At 43.6% G+C, this 19,232-nt stretch overlaps 1 protein-coding gene across 2 annotated transcripts in view; it reads right to left on the reverse strand.

Annotated features, from left to right (window-relative positions):
- Window positions 1-19,232, reverse strand: part of wdr44 (WD repeat domain 44) — a 104,949-nt gene that overhangs the window by 14,731 nt on the left and 70,986 nt on the right. For both annotated transcript variants that reach the window (XM_072505052.1, XM_072505051.1), the window contains exons 9-15: window positions 18,875-18,981; window positions 17,594-17,745; window positions 11,089-11,227; window positions 10,064-10,125; window positions 8,900-9,016; window positions 3,159-3,281; window positions 183-374 (exon numbers count right to left, since the gene is read on the reverse strand). In XM_072505052.1, the coding sequence (XP_072361153.1) occupies window positions 183-374; window positions 3,159-3,281; window positions 8,900-9,016; window positions 10,064-10,125; window positions 11,089-11,227; window positions 17,594-17,745; window positions 18,875-18,981 (892 nt within the window). The remainder of the gene's footprint in view (window positions 1-182; window positions 375-3,158; window positions 3,282-8,899; window positions 9,017-10,063; window positions 10,126-11,088; window positions 11,228-17,593; window positions 17,746-18,874; window positions 18,982-19,232) is intronic.

Here is a 19,232-nt window from a genome sequence, read left to right on the forward strand (position 1 = left end):
TACAATAAATTGATTGTGAATGTATTTGGCAAGTACAGCCATTTCAAAACCCATATAGGACACAAACCATAGCAAAGTCAAGTTTTCCTTAAGACCCACATTGCAGTAATATTGCAAAATGTAGAGAGAACCCACATCATGTACTGAAACTAAATCTATCTCGTCTATCAAACTATGATTACCTCTGTGTCATAGAAGATGCACCTGCCATCATAGGTGCCAATTACTGCATATTTTCCATTTTGGCAGAAGTTTGCCGCTGTTATTAGTTTTGTTTGTCCATCAATTTCGTTCCACAATGCTACCTTCTTGTCAGGAATGTTCCACAATCGGAGTTTCCCATCAAGCGATCCACTTAAAAAATATCTATCGTCCTGGAGAGAAACAAAGATGGAACAATCTCATTGGCACCTGCAAGACTCTATTTTACTCTGGGTTAAAGTTCTGCTCCTGTACAGCAACAGAAACGAGTTGAGCAAGTCAAGAAAACTAGTCACTGTAACCATACTGGCCTGCCCATTGCATTAATTCAGCAAATACAAATGAACAAACTCCAGATGAGTTATAGCTCTGACTTGTGAACGGTGTATCTATAGGGAGACTCTTCCGGGAAGGAGAACTGATTGCCTGAATTTAACATATTTGTACTTTGTGTACACTTGTGGGATCAATAATAATAATCTTTATTGTCACAGGCTTATATTAACACTGCAATGAAGTTAATGTGAAAATCCTCTAGTCCCAACATTCCGGCGCCTGTTCGGGTACACAGAGGGAGAATTCAGAATATTAAATTCACCAAACAAGCTCGAGGGAGAATTCAGAATATTAAATTCACCTAACAAACACGTCTTTGGACTGTGGGAGGAAACCGGAGCACCTCCCGGAGGAAACCCACGCAGGCACGGGGAGAACCTGCAGACTACGCACAGACAGTGACCCAAGCTGGGAATCGAACCTAGGACCCTGCCGCTGTAAAGCAACAAGCTGCATTACAAGGCATAAGTACATAATATAATCAAGCCCCTGTGCAGTACAGGGTGTGTTGACCTACAGGAGGATGTCAACTTCTGGGCGGCATGGTGGCACAATCATTAGCACTGCTGCCTCACAGCTCCAGGCGCCCAGATTCAATTCCAGCCTCAGGTAACTGTCTTGTGTGACGTTTTCACTTTCTCCCCGTGTCTGCGTGGATTTCTTCCGGGTGCTCTGGTTCCCTCCCACAGTCCAAAGATGTGCAGGTTAGGTGGATTGGCTATGCTAAATTGCCCTTTAGTGTCCAAAGGTAAGGTGGGGTTACTGGGTTATGGGAATAGGGTGGAGGCATGGGCTTAAGTAGGGTGCTCTTTCCAAGGACCGGTGCAGACTCGATGGGCCGAATAGCCTCCTTCTGCACTGGAAGTTCTATGAAATCTATGAACCGTAAGAGCTTATCCGTCAGTCCCGATGTTACCACCTGAAGAGAAGCAGGGAGTTCTCAACCTCTGTCCTTATACCCACGCCCTGCCGGAATTAGAACTCTCCATAATAGACTAACTGGACATTCTTCTAGCTTCTAGATGCTTGAGATGTCATAAGGTGTCATAATGACTCATGGTCTTTCTTAAAAAAAGTATTTAAAGTTAGACAATAATTGCAGATGCCCAAATCTGATAGTATGCCTATTAAATGGTGTGGTATTTACAAAAAATGTTCTATGCGAACTGTGTGCTCAATTAGCAGAGGCCACCTGGCCTGGTTGGCCTTGTGTTTTGAAGAAGAACATGTGAAACTTGCAGTGCAGATGTACTTTCGTGAAACATGACTCAAACGCCTTGTAAAATTAGTTAAAAAATAAAACAGTGACAAAATTACTTCCCTCCTGTCCCAGTACAAGATGACATATCCTGTTAAATATCACTCTGGCACAGCCGTAGCAATAATACAGGTGAACCTTGGTCAACAGGTACAAGGTTAAGCCGATACAAAGCTAGGCAAGAATGTTAGTAGAGAGGAAGAACCGAGGCTGCAAAGAGACAGAGGCAGGTTAAGCGAGGACCAACAAAGCAGCAGATGGAGTGAAACTATTAATTTTGATGATTAGAAAAGCAGAATTTATTTTGCAAGATGTTAATCCTTTCAAATTGCGATGGTCAGAGGGATATGGATGTATTCATATAACAATTGTACAATTGGGGTTTAAGAATAAGGAAATCTTGTTACAATTCTATAGAGCTTTTGTGAGATGACACCTGGAGCAATGTGCGTAGTTTTGGTCTCCTTACATAGGAGGGATATATCTGACTTGGAGGTGATACAGCAAGCTTCACTAGATTCCCAAGATGAAAAGGCAATCCAATGATGAAATGCTAGGTAAATTGGGCTTCTACGCTCTGGAGCTTTGAAGAATATGAGGTAATCTAATTGAAACATGAAAGATTTTGGAGGGGTTTGATAGGGTGGATGCAAGCGGTTGCTCCCCCTGGTGGGGGCGTCAAGAACATGGGGGCACAGTCTCAGGAAAAGGGGTTGATCATTTCAAACCAAGATAAAGAGAAATGTTTTCCTTTCAGGATAGTGAATGTTGGAAGGCTGTATTGCTCAACCATTGAGTATATTCAATGCTGAGATTAATAATTAATTGGGTGGCATGGTAGCACAGTGGGTAGCACTGTTGCTTCACAGCTCCAGGGTCCCAGGTTCGATTCCCGGCTTGGGTCACTGTCTGTGCGGAGTCTGCACGTCTCTCACCGTGTCTGCGTGTGTTTCCTCCGGGTGCTCCGGTTTCCTCCCACAAGTCCCAAAAGACTGCCAGGTGAATTGGATATTCTAAATTCTCTCTCTGTGTACCTGAACAGGTGCCGGAATGTGGCGACTAGGGGCTTTTCACAGTAACTTCATTGCAGTGTTAATATAAGCCTAATTGTGACAACAAAGATTATTATAGATTTTTGATCTCGGGGAAATCAAGGGTTATGGCAAATGGGTGGGAAAGTGGATTGAAGCAGAAGATTAGTCTTGATCATATTGAGTAGCGATGTACACTCTGGGGGCTGAATGGACTACCACTGCTCCTATTCTTGTTGTTAAGTGCCAACATTTTCAACTGTTACTTGGTCCTCTGTTCTTGTTTTTAGCCTTTCCATAATAAAAGCAAATAGTTAGCATTTGTTACTTACTCTTGGGTGAAACGCTATAGCAGTGACAAAATCAATATGCTGAAAGCAGCACAGGCATTCCCTCCTCGATATATGCCACAAGCGGACAGTTTTGTCCATTGATGATGACAGCAAAAAGTAGTTCTGTGGAGTTCAAAGCATGAAGATGTTGAGAACAGTTCCAAATCAGCAGTAAAATGAGAGGGATTAAACAGCTGCTTAACGTGAGGAGGGATAGAACATACAACAGAAACTCTTCAAAGGGTCACCTGTCACCTCCAGCAGTAAATGCACACTTATTTTATCAAACTAGGAATCTGCATTTCAAAAAGCACCAGTAAACACTGTTAAGTGTCAAGGTAAGGGGAGAGGAAAGAAACTGAAGTGCATAAAAAGGAGTCACAGCTGGTCTTTACATATCAAAAGGCATTACACAATTTTGTTGTGGTCTTTCTTACGCTTTAAGATATTTAAATTCTTCACAGAACTTAGCATTGTCCATCATGCAAAGGGTTCCAAGGAAATCCTTATTAAATGTGAATTTGCTAGTTCCTCATTGTAGTTATTTTCTCTGTCCATATTTAACAAATAGACATGGTTTACTCAACAAGTCAGGATTTTTTTTGAGCCCATCAGAAAGGTTAGCAATATTCTTAAACCCAACTAACTCCCTTCTGACTTTTAACAAATGCAAGTTTGTCATCCACTTTGTCAATACGTTCAGCAGTTTCCCCTTTCCCACTAAGCCAAATATTCCCGTTAAGCCAAATATTCCCGTTACCCTGGAAACACACACCTCAAAAACTCACCTTGCACTTGTGCCTTGCCAACCACCACCACATCTCTTACCTTCCTTTCTTTTCCTTTGAATATCTTGTCACACCCAAAATCTGTATCCATCTACCCCAACTTCCAATTATGTTTCCACCCCCTACAGTCCTAAAAAATAGAAACTATATCTCCGACTGTGAACAATTCTAGCCACTCCGTCTCCAAGTGGCCCTTGACATGCTCAACCAAACCATCATTATCCAACTGCTTTTCATCTTTATCCAGCAAACTGGGATTTCCTTTGCTTGGTTCTAATCTTATCTAATCAACCATAGCCACAGTATCGCCCAACTATGCCCCGCACTCACTCTAGAGTCCCTTCAAAGGAACCTTTCGCTCATCTGCATGCTCTCCCATACTGGTTTCTTCTGTAGACACTGCATCAGCTTCATCGGGTAAGCTAATGATACCATGTCACCAGCTCGCTCTACTGCTTCCATGTTGTCAGACTTCTGATCAGACATCTAGTCTTGGAAGAATTACTAACATGGGAAACTGCTATCTTAAGCCCCTCACCGAAACGGTGTAGCTTTGCCACCAATCTCATCTCCTGCCATACCACTGACTCAGACTGTTTGCAACTTACGGAGCTGAGTGTCCAACCTTTTCCACCACAAAGATCAGCTACTTCAAACTCCATATCATTGTTTACCTCCATCCCTTTTTAACCTAATTGTTGCTGAAGCCATCATCCATGTCTTTATTGCCTCCAGATTCACTATTCCAATTTCCCTCGGTAAAGTTTAGCTGAACCAAATGTTTGATAGCATCATACTATTGTACATCTAGTCCTTGCTGATCTAGACTGGTTCGCTGTCCTCTCCAAGGTCTCCTATTTAAAATTCATGTGTTTAATCCCTTCATGATCACACTTCTCTTGGCACTTTTCCTAGTCCCACATGGGTCTTTGCTTCTCCTACTCCTGCATTTGGCCATCTAATTCACCTCCCTTTGCCTCGCTATTCGCAGCTATACCTTCACCATATATGCCCTAGAATTCCTTCCACTAAACAACCATCTCTCTTTTCCCCTCCTTGAAGGCCCTCCATCTTCAACCAATGTCACCCCTCTATTATTCTTTCGATTTTCCACATCCAATTTTTCTTCATGCCTCTCCGAAGTGCTTTGGGGCATTGTTTTCTATGTTTTTTTTATAAATGTTTTTTATTGGGTTTTTGAACAAAGTATATTTACCATTATGTACACAGAATAAGATATATATAGAAATCTAGAAGAGAAGGACACACACAAACATACCAAAAAGAAAAAAAGTAATAATAAAAAATAAAATAAAGTAACTGGTAAGGTATTATGCACCAGCTCAACTGCAGCAACTCTGTACAATTGGCAATATTATTTACACACACCAGTGGGCATCTGTTTGTGGGGGGAGACGGGAGACTGGAGAGGTAGATATACATTTGGGTGCCGGAGAAACAATTACAAGGCAATACTCGAATGGATCTGGTGTTGGTGTTGTAACTTGCGTCTCCCTGACGGGTTTCGCTGCCGTTGTCGTCTCACGCTCACTTCCGCTTCAGCCGTTTGTCCCGTCTTTCGCCTGGATTCTCCTTGCTCTCTATACCTGTAGATGTCAAGTTTGTTATCCTTTCCCGTGCCCTCCTTCCGGCTATCATTTCCCTGCCTCCCTCCCCACCCCCCCTGGTTCTCCTCTATTATTCCCTGTCTCTTCACTCTTCCCCTTCCCCCTCCTGTGGTTCGCCTTTCTTTCCTCTTTGGTTTCGCTGTCGTCCACCCCCCCCCCCCCCCCCGCCCCCAACCCCTCTCCCGGTCTATCTCTCCCTCATGCCTTGGCTACTTTCCCCTGATTCTTGGCTACCTGGCTATTCTTCTGCTTGTTTGTTGGCCACAAACAGGTCCTGGAACAATTGGGTGAATGGCTCCCACATTCCGTCGTCTGACCCTCGGATGGCAAATTTGATTTTCTCCATTTGGAGAGATTCTGAGAGGTCGGACAGCCAGTCTGCAGCTTTGGGTGGTGCTGCTGACCGCCTGCCGAACAGGATTCTACGGAGGGCGATCAGGGAGGCAAAGGCAAGGGCGTCTGCCCTTCTCCCCAGGAAGATATCTGGCTGGTCTGAAACCCCGAAGGCTGCCACTTTCGGGCATGGCTCCACCCTCATCCCCACCACTTTGGACATTGCCTCGAAGAAGGCTGTCCAGTACCCCGCAAGTCTGGGGCAAGACCAGAACATGTGGGCGTGGTTGGCCGGGCCGTCTTGGCACCGTTCACATCTACCTTCCACCTCCGGGAAGAACCTACTCATACGGGTTCTTGTTAAGTGGGCTCTATGTACCACTTTTAGCTGCATCAGGCTGAGCCTTGCGCACGTGGAGGTGGAGTTGACCCTGTGAAGGGCTTCGCTCCAGAGTCCCCACCCTATTTCAATCCAGGTCCTCCTCCCATTTCTTTCTCGTTGCGTCCAGGACAGTGTCGGCCCTTTCTACCAGTCGGTCATACATGTCGCTACAGTTTCCTTTATCTAGTATGCTTGCGTCCAGTAACTCTTCCAGTAATGTCAGTCGTGGCAGTTGTGGGTACATCCTTGTCTCCTTTCGTAGGAAATTTTTGAGTTGCATGTACCTTAGCTCGTCCCCCTGGCTAGCTGGAATTTCTCTGTCAGTTCGTCCAGTGTTGCGATCCTGCCGTCCGTGTATAGGTCCCTGACTGTCAGTGCCTTCTGTCCTGTCCCCACCTTTTGAAGGTGGTGTCAGTCAGCGCTGGCGTGAACCTATGGTTGTTGCAGATGGGAGCTTTGTCCGACATTTTGGACAGGCCAACGTGCTGCCGTATTTGGTTCCAGGACTGGAGGGTGGCTACCACCACCGGGCTGCTGGAGTGTTTTTTGGGTGGGGATGCGAGTGCCGCCATGGCGAGGGGCCCGGAGGGAGGACTCCATGCAGGAGGCCTCTTCCGCGCGCATCCATTCAGCTTCTGGCTCCTTGATCCATCCTCTTATTCGCTCAGCCGTCGCCACCCAGTGGTAGAATTGTAGGTTTGGGAGGACTAGCCCCCGCTGGATTTTTCTTTTTTGTCGGACCTTCTTTGGGATCCTAGCGTTCATCCATCGCCCCCCCCCCCCCCCCCCATACGAACACCATGATTAGTTTGTCTGGTGATTTGAAAAAGGCCTTGGGGATGTAGATCGGAATGGATCTAAGTAGGAAGAGGTACCTGGGCAGTACGTTCAATTTGATCGTCTGGACTCTCCCCGCGAGGGAGAGTGGGAGTGTGTTCCATCTTTGCAGGTCCTTTTTTACTTCCTCCGTCAGACTGGTGAGGTTCCATTTGTGGATCCCTTTCCAGTCATGGGCTATTTGGATCCCCAGGTAGCGGAATTTGTGTCGGGCTTGTTTAAACCGCAGTCCCGTTAGTGCTGCCTACTTGTGGGTGTACCGGAAAGATCTGGCTGTTGCTCATGTTGAGTTTGTGGCCCGAGAAGGTGCCAAACTCTTTCAGGAGCGCGATGATTCCGTCCATGCTGCTTTGTGGGTTTGAAATGTAGAGGAGCAGGTCATCTGCATAGAGTGAGACTCTGTGCTCCCTGCCGCCTCTTCGGATCCCCCTCCAGCTTTTTGCGGCTCTGAGCGCAATTGCTAGTGGCTCGATCGCTAGAGCGAACAGCAGCGGGGACAGTGGGCATCCTTGTCTGGTGCCCCTGTGCAGCTGGAAGTATCGGGAGTTGTTGGTCCGTACGCTCGCCATGGGAGCGTTGTATCGGGGTTTTACCCAGGAGGTGAACCCTGTTCCAAGCCCGAACCGCTCCAGTACCTCTATGAGGTATTTCCATTCGACCCTGTCGAAGGCCTTTTCTGCGTCATGGAGTTGATCACCTTTGGTATTCTCTCCCCGGAGGGGGTCATTATCACATTCAGCAGGCGCCGGATGTTCGAGGTAAGCTGTCTACCTTTGACAAAGCCCACCGGGTCCTCTGTGACCACCTCTGGTACGCAGTCTTCTCGCCTTTTGGCTAGGCTTTTGGCCAGTATTTTGGCATCTGCGTTCAGCAGTGAGATGGGTCTCTATGACCCACATTCTGCTGGGTCTTTATCTTCCTTAGGTATCAGCGAGATTGAGGCCTTTGCTAGCATGGGTGGCAGTGTGCCCCAGCTAGCGAGTCTGTGAACATCTCCCGTAGGTGTGGGGCCAGTGCTGTCGCAAATATTTTGTAGAAGTCCGCCGGGAACCCGCCTGGTCCCGGCGCCTTCCCTGCCTGCATGGAGCTAATGCTGTCCATGATCTCCCCCAGTGCTCATGGTGCTTCCAGGCCCTGTTTTCTGTCCTCCCCACGACTGGTATGTCCAGTCCATCAAGGAACCATTTCATCCTGGACTCCCCCATTGGGGGGCTCTGAGGTGTACAGCCCTTGGTAGAAGGCCTTGAAGGTTTTGTTGATCTTTTCTGGTTCTGTTTCTAATGTGCCTCTGGTATCCCTGATTTGTGCAATTTCTCTGGTGGCTGCCTGCTTTCTCAGCTGGTGTTTCAACAGGCGGCTGGCTTTGTCTCCGTGTTCGTGTAGGGTCCCACGTGCCTGGTGGAGTTGGTGCAGTGCTTTCCTGGTGGAGAGCAGGTCAAAGTTCCTTTGTAGCTCTTTCCTCTCCGCCTGGAGCTCTATGGTCGGGGCCTCGGAGTATTTACGGTCTACCTTCAGTATGGAGTCGACCAGCTGCTGCCTAGCCGCCCTTTCCTCCCTATCTCTTCGCGCTTTGAAAGCGATGATTTCCCCTCTTGGTACGGCCTTTATTGTTTTCTATGTTAAAGGCACTGTATAAATAAATGTTGCAGTATGAACTTTTTAGATGTTGTGCCTTCGATGACATCCGACACTCAAGATTTACAATCCCATGGAGACTATTATGCACAGAAATTAATTATACACAAGTACTGTCAACATGGATTATTCTTCTACCTTTGACCATGAGAGGTCCAGAAGATCAGCAGTATGTCCCTTGTATTTACAAAATGGGTGCTGCCTAAATGGTGCATTTTTGTCTTCGGAATCAGTATCTTCAGTTCCACTGTATGCCTGAGAAACCACAGCAGAGAATATGTAAGCTATTCTGATTTTTTAGAAAGCAAGCTCTTCCAAATTCTACACATTCACATTTTATTGAATGGTCTAAAAGAATATTTAGTCATTTTCATGCATACAGAATTATAATATCACTGACAAATTTATATTTCTCTCACAACGAATCACTGTCTAGAAGTAAAAATCACTCCAAAGTGAATAATTTGTGAAGGTTTTTTAGAAGTGCTTAATTCATTAAAACAAATAAAATATTAAATTAGACAGGGTGGTACGGTGGCACAGCTATCTCTCAGCGCCAGGGACCAGGGTTCGCTTCCGGGCTCAGGTGACGAGCTGTGTGGAGTTTGCACATTCTCCCCATGTTTGCGTGGGTTTCCTCCGAGTGCTCTGGTTTCCTCCCACAGTCTAAAGATGTGCAGGTAAGGTGAATTGGCCACGCTAAATTGCCTCTTAGGGTGGTGTTGCAGGAATAGGGTGGGGGATTAGGCCTTGGTAGAGTGCTCTTTCTAAGGGTCGGTGCAGACCCGATGGGCCGAATGGCCTCCTTCTGCACTGCAGGGCTTCTATGAAATTAGATGGAGTAGCAGATGCAACATTGAGTCTAGAGCACTGACTGAGGGGGAAAATAATTGATGGCATCTTGGTAAAAATCATACAGCTGCTGTCTGTCCAAAAACAATAAGCATGATAACATGGTTTCTGTTTAATCAGCAGCGTTCTAGTAGAGCTAGTTTCGGCACACACTCCAAGCTTGTTTACTTCCACGATACTGAAAAATAATACAGAGTTATTGTTGGTTATTAGCTCTTTGTTTCAACACAAAATGGGAGTGAAGTTAAGTTTTGGTGTTTGTGCAAAACGGGTGATAGGAAATACCAGTCAGTTGGACATCCCAGCCTGATTTTATTGACTGAAGTCAATGGAAAAGACCTTGTGGGATCTTCCCATGTATTATTGTCCGTATTCTACGACCACCAAAGTTCAATTCTGTCCCATGTTCATTTTGCCTTCAATGTGTACAATTTCTATCTATTTACATACCGTGTCAGTGTCAGACTTTGAAGAACTCAAGCTTTCTTGTGATGGGGATGGTGACACACGACCTACATGAAGTTGAAATATTGTTACCAGCAGTGGCTGAAGAACATAATGTCAGCTTATTACTCCAGTAGCTTCAAAAGAGACGAGTAAGCCACAAACTCTGTTTTCTCTCCCCCGCCCACCCCCAAACTAAACTTAACTCAAGTTAATCCACATGACATCCAAAATAGCACAATAGCAAAGATCCACCTAAGCCAAACAAAAACCAATTTGGCTTGAAGGCCAAGGCCTTGCCTAACCTTTCAGCCAACTTGCATTCCAGCGCAAAGGTTTCCCCGCGCCTTCTTTGCCTGTTGCGTGGATTAGTCAATGAATTTAATTTGACCAGATAGTCGGCCCTTAAGCTGCTGATTTGAACAAGTTATCTTCCTCAAAGTCAACAGCCACGAATATAGTTAATTCGATGGCAAATTTAATGTCCTTTTCCAAAACTAAATGCTGTTTTAGCGGCATTAATAGAGCAACAACTTTCGTACAAGGGACACCTTCTATAGCTAACATGTTCAGGATAGAGTTTACAATTTGAAATCACCTGTCATTTAACTCTGCAGTTTATGGGTAAATTGGCTGGCGTATTTCTCTACATTACAACAGCAGCTTACTGGACGAGAAGCATCCGGAGGACATAAAGGCTTTAAGTGTAAGTTTGTTCTTTCTAAAATTCAAAGTGGATGCCAGGTTTCACCATTAAATCCTGATTATCCATTTGACCCTTATTTCATTACTGCTAATATTAATCTTTTTGAAGGGCTGTGGACAGTCACGATTAGGGAATTATTCTGGATATAGAACCCTGATAATTTGGTAGACAACAGAGAATAAATTATCATCGTTTAGGGATGAATACAAATGGATTTGAATGCCACCATTTCAGACAGGAACCCCCTCCCTCAATAACCAGTTTTACTGACAGCCTGCTAATGCAAACACACGGCAGGAGTGGCCACATTTCGAGAAAAGATTACCTTCAGTGTTGTATTTCATCCTCATAATGTTAAAGTAGTCCCAAGCATTTTTTAAAACCCATATTCGTACAACATTGTCTTGGCCAGCTGTTGCAAGTAAACGGCCACAGTGGGAAAACTTCATTGTCCACACAGCACCCTAAAAGCAAAAATACATTGTTTCACCATATCTCCTTCCATGCATAATAAAAATCTTCTCACATTTTAGATCACAAACAGATGGCGACTAGCCCGCTTTCTGTTTAAGAACAAACCTGTGATACCACCATCACTAACATATGGCTAGCAATTCAATAACCAGCAGAAAACTATTGTTACGATGAAGGCAACGCTTTTACAAATTAAATCATTTTGTTTGGCAAGTTAGTTACCCCTATAAATAACGCTTTCAGAGAGCTCAGAAAATTATATTTCTCAGTGTGGTTTCAAAGCTTGTGCTTTTTGAGACGGACCCTAACTGAAAGGGAAACCAATCCTGTCAGCTTCTAAGGAAATCCAAACAGAAACAAAAACCTTGGGCCAAAATGGAAATGGTTGAAACTGTTATAAAGGGACTGAAAACATCTGAGCTCAGTTGCAGTTGATGGGTCCAGTGGAGGAGTACAGGCAGGCTGAAGATGACAGAGGTTAGATCCAGAAGCTGATTGTAAGCCAAGACACTTTGCTGCAGCTGCAACCATTACTTGAATTGTGACATCATCCAGAACAAGTTGAGGGTGCTTTGCAGACAAATGTTATTTTTGGTGAAGACCATGCCTGCGGAACTCAGGTTGGTTCTCTGCTGCTATCAGCAAGGGATCAGTCTAGCTCCTAGGAGAACAGAAGCTGAAATTCTTCATGAGGGAGGCAGACTATTGAAGGACTTTTGTGGCAGAGTTTGATGACCCATATGCCGGGCCTATTGGTAAGATCTGTCCTGGTTGTCTCTGTCATTTAATGTGCAATTTATGCCTTATAATCAACCATAATTTATCTGTTAATTCATGTTCAATTTATGTTGATTCTGGATGTTGGAGTATGAGAAGTTACCCAAGGTAGTAATTAGTGTTTGTTTTGTTTAACACCTGTACAGTAAAACGTCTCCTGTTTTCGTCCATGGAATCTTGAAATTCTTTTAGTAAATAGCTGGAATTTCAGATTTATTAATAATTACCAGGTCGCCACTGATATTAACCACAGCATAAAGGATGAGGATAGTTTTAACAGCATCAAGTTGTACTACATTTTAAATATAGTTATAAAAAATTACACCCCACATATTAGTTTGATCCTTGCAGAAATTGACCAAAGTATTATTGAGATTAGTGTAAAAGTGCACTGTGTTCTTAAAAGTCTCAATAAGATTGTGACTTGCACAGCAAATTTACAGGAGTATTTGCCTCTTCAAAAGCAATAATCAAAGTGGAACAAATTAGAATTACAGGGGGAAACTCGCAATTAGATTGGCTTCATCCCCCTTAACTTCTGATCTCCTCCCTTGAAATGTTTAATGTTTTGGAACATGCAGATATGACATGTTTCCACTGCGGTATGTGGGAGTGACGAGACTGGAGGATTTATCAATCAGGCCAACATGCATATATTCTAACCAAATAATGAAACTTCCATTGCCATGGCTACATGTTGTCTATATAACTGAGAGTTTCAAAACAAATGTGCCAAACAAATGATGTGGGGGTTGCGGAAAAACAGCACTAGCATGTGCAGTACTCACTAAAAAGCCAATTAACAAAGTATCAAGCATAGCTCCAATTACAAGGTACGTTTGCAGTTCAGCAGATCAGGAAGCAGCTCATAGAACATGGTCTTGTCAGTTCTCCTAAATAGAAGAGGTCCTTGCAGATTAATGCAGTCGGTTTTCCTCGGACTGCTTGTTACAAAAGCAAATAAGGGTTTGTATCCTTTTATATGAAAGCAAATTTCTGCAGATGCTGGAATCTGAAACAAAAACACAAAATGCTGGATAATCTCAGCAGGTCTGACAGCATCTCTGGAGAGAGAGTAGAGTTAACATTTCGAGTCTGGATGACTCTTTGTCAAAACTATTTCCTCTTGCTCTTTGATGTTAACCCCATCAGAGAGATGCACAAAATCGTGGTACTATTTCATCTGCATGAAGTATATATTTTAACTTTAGTGCTTCTCCAAAAATTAATGATGAGCATTGCCAAATATGATGCAGGCTTATTTGCTACATTTCTCAACATAGTTTAATCTAATCATAAACTACTTGGTTGAGGAAAATTATGTCCAAGAACACTTCAAAATTCATGCACGACAGGGAAATATGGTCTTTGTGCTACATTTCCTTATCTACCCTTCACTTCCAAACCCAACGACCACTACCATCTAGAAGGACAAGAGCAGCAGATACCCGAGAACCCCACCACCTGGAGGTTCCCCTCCAAGATTTGGAAATATATCGGCGTTCCTTCACTGTCTCTGGGTCAAAATCCTGGAACTGCCCTTGAACCCTCCCTCACCCTAACAGCACTGTGGGTGTACCTACACCTCAGGGACTGCAGCGATTCAATAAGGCAGTTCACCACCACCTTCTGAAGGACAACTAGGGATGGGCAATAAATGCTGGCCTAGCCAGCGATGTCCACATCCTGTAAATAAATAAATAAATAAACAAACTGGTTCCTAGTATCTACTTTCCTCTCCTGAAACACTGCAGAAATCACATATTCAAAGCCCAATCTCCATTCTACCAAATGGTTAATGTTGGGACTAGTTCAGCCTTGCATCATTAATAATTAATGTAACTATTAGAAACTTAAAAGTCCCATTCCTAGAACATTCAAAGTAACAATAGGATCACAGTACAGGAAGAGGCGATTCAGCCCATCATGCCTGCACCGAATTTTCAAAAGAACTATCCAATTAGTCCCATCTCCTGCTCTTTCTGCACAGCGCTCCATTTATTTTGTGTTTCAAGAAAATACCGAGTCCCATTTTTAAAGTCACTATCAAATCTGCTTCCACTACTTTTTCAGTGCATTCATCAACATTTTCATTTTCACCACGTACATCCTTTGCCAATCATCTTAGGTTTGTGATCCCAAGCATTATTCAGAAATTGCTGCTGGAAGCTGTAATCCAACGGGACAAGGTCAAGCTCAACTGTAAAGCTCTTTGAAACTATTAACATGGTCTTGCTGCCGTTTGGAGGCAGAAGGGAGTGTTACTCTCTTTGTAAAATCTAATTTTTGTTTGTACTTTGCATTTAACTGAAATTTACTGCCTGCATTCTAAATTTCCCAGCCTTAAGTAGGTTTTCAGAGCTCTACTGCAAAAGCATCTAAGTTAACAAAGTAGGGACAGCAAGTACAACCGTATTTTCTCTAACTGGGGTCAGCTAATTCCTTAGTCTCAAAAGGATCAATACATAGATATGTCAGTGCAACGTAGCACGGAGAGTGACTTGAGTGTTGGGAGTTGGGTGATTAGGGAGCATGGGCAGGAGGAGGAAGCAGGTGCTCTTATCTAATCTAGGTTCTAGAACTGGTGACCCTGGTTAAAAATAAGGGGTCACTCATTTAAGACAGAGATAAGGAGAATTGTTTTCTCTGAGTAGAGTTTTTGAATATTTTTAAGGAAGAGGTAGATGGATAAAAAAAGGGGTGAAACGCCATCGGGGTTAGCAGGAGGTTACAATCAGATCATCTATGCTCTTATTCAATGGTGGAGGATATTCCTGATCCTAATTCTTGTGTTCCCATGTCCTGACTTCTTGATTCCGTTGCTTCATGTCGTTGGGTAAAAATCCTAGAATCCCCTCCTGGGATTGGGTGGTGGTGGAGGGGGAAAGGAGGAGAGAGAGAGAGAGAGAGAAGAGAAAGGGGAGAGAGAGACAGATAAGGAGAGGGAGAGAGAGAGAGAGTGAGGTGGTGTCATAGTGGTATTGTCACTGCACTAGTAATCCAGAGACCAAGGTTTCTCTAGTAATACGGGATTGAGCTGATGGAATTTAAATTCAATACAAATCTGGGATGACCATGAAACCGTGGCACAGTGGTTGGCACTGCTGCCTCACAGTTTCAGGGTCTCGGGTTTAATTCCTCCCACAGTCCAAAGATGTGCAGGTTAGGTGGATTGGCCATGTTAAATTGCCCTTTAACTTCCAAAAGGTTAGGTGGGGTTACTGGGTTACGTGGGTTTAAGTAGGGTGCTCTTTCCAAGGGCCGGTGCAGACTCGATGGGCCGAATGGCGTCTTTCTGCACTGCATATTCTATGATTGTTGTAAAAAACCATCTGGTTCACAAACTTTCATTAGGGAAGTAAATCTGTCGTCCTTACCTGGTCTGGCCGACATATAATTCCAGATCCACAGCAAAGTGGTTGACTCTTATATGCCCTCTAAAATGGCCTAGCAAACCATGCAGTTCAACGGCAGATAGGGATGGGCAACAAATGATGGCCTCGCTAGCGATGCTCAGATCCCATGAAATATATATTTTTTAAAAGCACTGTGGGCGTTCCTACACCACCTGGATTGCAGCAGTTCAAGAAGGCAGCATACCACCATTTAAAGAATCCATAGAATCCCGACAATGCAGACGGAGGTCATTCAGCCCATCAAGTCTGCACTAACCCTCTAAAAGAGCACCTTAACCTAGGCCCACTCCTTGCCCTCTCCCCATAATCCCACCTAACCTACACATCTTTGTATTGTGGGAGCATCCGGAGCACCCGGAGGAAACCCATGCAGACACGGGGAGATCATGCAAACTTCAGTCACCCAAGGGCAGAACCCCAGGTCGAGAAAGCAGTGACAAAGTAAAGAAAAGACAAACCAGAGGGGGGAAAATGAAAAAAATGTTTTTAAAAGCTAAATTAGCATCAAACTAGTAATTGGGTCATCTGAAAGTTTTGAATTAAGCCCAGAAATCTTCTGAATATCTTAAGTCATTATTTTTTGAGTAAGCAATATCTACAGCATTTATTCCCCAAACACAAAGGCATAGGCAATGTCAATCACTTCAGGTTTTCAAAAATCCAGGATATGGTTCTTAACTTATGTATACCGTTGTTCAGAGGGACAGCATTGTTTGTAATGTTAGAGAACACACAACAAAACACAGGTTAGAGCATCTTGAGGCACCTTTCTTCAGTGACTTCAACAGCAGAAATATGATGCTGTTCTCACCATCAGGCACTGTAATGTAAACATTTTAAATTGTTGCAATCATCACAGCCTAAAATGTTCAGAGGTCTGGCATGGGGTAGAAGGACTGCAATCCTGACCCAGTAAAGCACCAAGACAAATTTCCCGAAACCCGTATTTCGAGTCAGGACCTGGTCTCAAATCCAAGGCTTTCTTTGCTCTAGGTTCACCAGAGAGCCATCTCTGCAGGGAGATCTAACGGCATCACTGGAATACACAGTAACTCGATTGGTAAATTTCTTAAAATCAGCACTGAGACCCCAGGATTTGGCAGCAAACATAGTGGAGGAGAGTAGGACACGAAGATCAGTCTCCAGAATCAAGGAAAACAGTAAAGCAAAAGCACCTGATACATAAAAGACTGAAAATTAAAAGCTGGCAAATTTGTGACAACCCCTTCAAATTCAAAAACTTTTTGCAATCTGCAAACCACGTTTACTATGGCGAGGAAGAAGAGGAGGGGGATGGCAAGTTACAAGGCCCAAATTTATAACACAAAAGAAATCCCACAATGTGCAGCTTTGCCATCGCATGGTTTGATCAGTGCTCAATTTTGCAGCCTATTTCCAGCACGTGCGACCAAACATTCGTTGAATATTAATTAGGATGTCTCAGCATGTTTTACATAATAATTGGCAAACATTATATTGCTATTCCGTGCAAGTTATCCTATTTGCAGACATTGTGCAGGCAACCTGGCATTGGCTTGTTTTAAACTGCAGTAGTGACAAACATTTTCACAGGCTCAAAATCCTAATTTGGTCTAGTTCGTAAGCAGCGTGTACAGAAAGCAAAGGCTCATAAACAAATAGTCTCTGGCTGTGCTCATGCAATTCCTGGTCTTAGATTTGAAATAGTACAGACACAAGCCTGAGTTTCCTGATGATCTGCCCATTTTCTTGTGGAATGGTGCAAATAGCAAAACAGAAAATATATGCATTAATAGCTAAAGCCACTGAATATTAGCATCTAGCAAAGGAACAAGGCATACAAGAGGAGTCAGTGGCGTCATGGTATTTTCACTGGACTAATGAAGCAGAATAAACCAGAGACGCAGAGTAATGCTCTAGGGACTCAGGTTCAAATCCTGCCACTGCACATCGTGAAATTTGAATTCAATAAAAATCTGGAATTTAAAAGATGACCATTGTCGATTGTTGGGAAAAAATTTCAGGTCCCCTTTGGGGACACCCTAACCTGGTCTGGCCTACATGTGACTCCGGACCCACAGCAATGTGGTTGACTCTTAACTACCCCCTCAAGGGCAATTAGGGATGGGCCTACGATGCCCACGCCTCATGAACAAATTTCAAAAAAAGAATTAAAGGACTTACCATGTGTTCTCCACTTAGATCTTGAACCATTTTAATCTGATCAAAGTCGTAGGGCCCTTTGAAGCCATGGGCTGCTTTAAACTTAGCAGGTCTTGTGTAAGGCATCCCCTCATCATCACTGGAAGAAGCATCATCTTGATCCATATGGAACACTAAGGACAGCAACAACTGACAATTTTACAACAGTAACACCAATTCAACAGGTATGATATTGCACTGCTTAGGACTGTGATATTTGTAAAGGACCTTCCTGTCGAATCCCTTATTTCCCATTTATTTTACTTTGTCATCATAATTTTGATCCATGGATATTTAAGTCCTTTAGGTCGAGCAGAGGAACTTACTGTACTCTTGGAGCTTTAGCTTTTGAACAGCAGAACTCAGACTTTCTGGCACCCAAAAGATCGGAGGGATTCGATTTGATTGATTGGCCGGTGGCCAATGAATTGGTCAAAGGTCGTATACTGTCCGGCAACGGCCAGTGATTAGGTCCTACCTGTGTGGGATGGTTTGCAGAGAACCCAGCAAAGGACATTTGTGTCCTGGATACTGAGGGGAGCTGTGACCTGCTGTCTCTCTTTCTTTCTCCAGAAATGCTGCCTAACTGCTGTTTACTGAACCTGCAGAGAGGATTTTGATGAATCCACAGTGAACACCACTACAGTCTGAAAGCAAAAACCTCCAACTAAAGGCCGAGACTGAAGAAGGGTGAAACAGAGACTTTTATCCTCTTTATTTTTATCCCTCTTTCCCCTCCGTATTGTTCTGCCTAGTGTGTTTAGAGGGGCGAGTTAAGGGGGGGGGGGGGTTAGGAGTTATATAATAGTTAACCAGTTGTATGTGCTGCATATTTAATTATAGTTATAAACAAAAATTGTGTTTATATTTACAAACCTGGTGACTGTAGTTATTGGGCAGCCAGAGACCAAAGTCTTGGGGTCTTTTCTAAGAATTAATTGTTAATTTCAATTGTGTTGCGATTCCGGGTCAAGTGGGGCCAGAATTGATCGTGCAGTAGTCCAGGTATTATACCATAGTACAACATTCCACTTTCAACATGAGAGGCGAAGTGTGCATTGACATGAAAAAGCATTTGAAATTTATTGTCTCTTCCCAAATCCCCTTATAGGCTTCTTCCATACCTCCTTTCGCAATCACAGGGGTAGTTCAAATTATTATATAATTGCTAAAGCAACTTACCCTTCTCAAAAAACATTATAATAAAACAAACCCAATCAGGAGTTCTTTTAAAACATTAAAGCATTCACACTTTAAACTTACCTTCATCTCGGACACTCTTAACTTTATTTACAGCTTTTTCACCATACTCTTCAGCGAGATGCTTGGCTCTCTTCACTGATTTACCCAAAAATTTCTTCAGTTGATTTCTGGAAAGAAAATAACATTTACCAGACAAAACTATACCTTCCAGATCTCCCCACACTGTTCAGGGACAAGCAACCTAGAGTGAAAGTAGCAGCTAAAGTAATAAGTAAAGCTTTAACATTGATACTGAATTGCAAGTGTGAATAAAGGTGAAGATAGTCCATGGTTACAGAGCTTTGTCGCAGGTTTAACACCTTAATGGGTGCAATGAAAGATGACAGGTTTACAGAGCGTCATTGGATAGACCTTCCAA

Source organism: Scyliorhinus torazame, chromosome 5, assembly GCF_047496885.1.
Source record: "Scyliorhinus torazame isolate Kashiwa2021f chromosome 5, sScyTor2.1, whole genome shotgun sequence".
Classification (NCBI taxonomy): domain Eukaryota; kingdom Metazoa; phylum Chordata; class Chondrichthyes; order Carcharhiniformes; family Scyliorhinidae; genus Scyliorhinus; species Scyliorhinus torazame.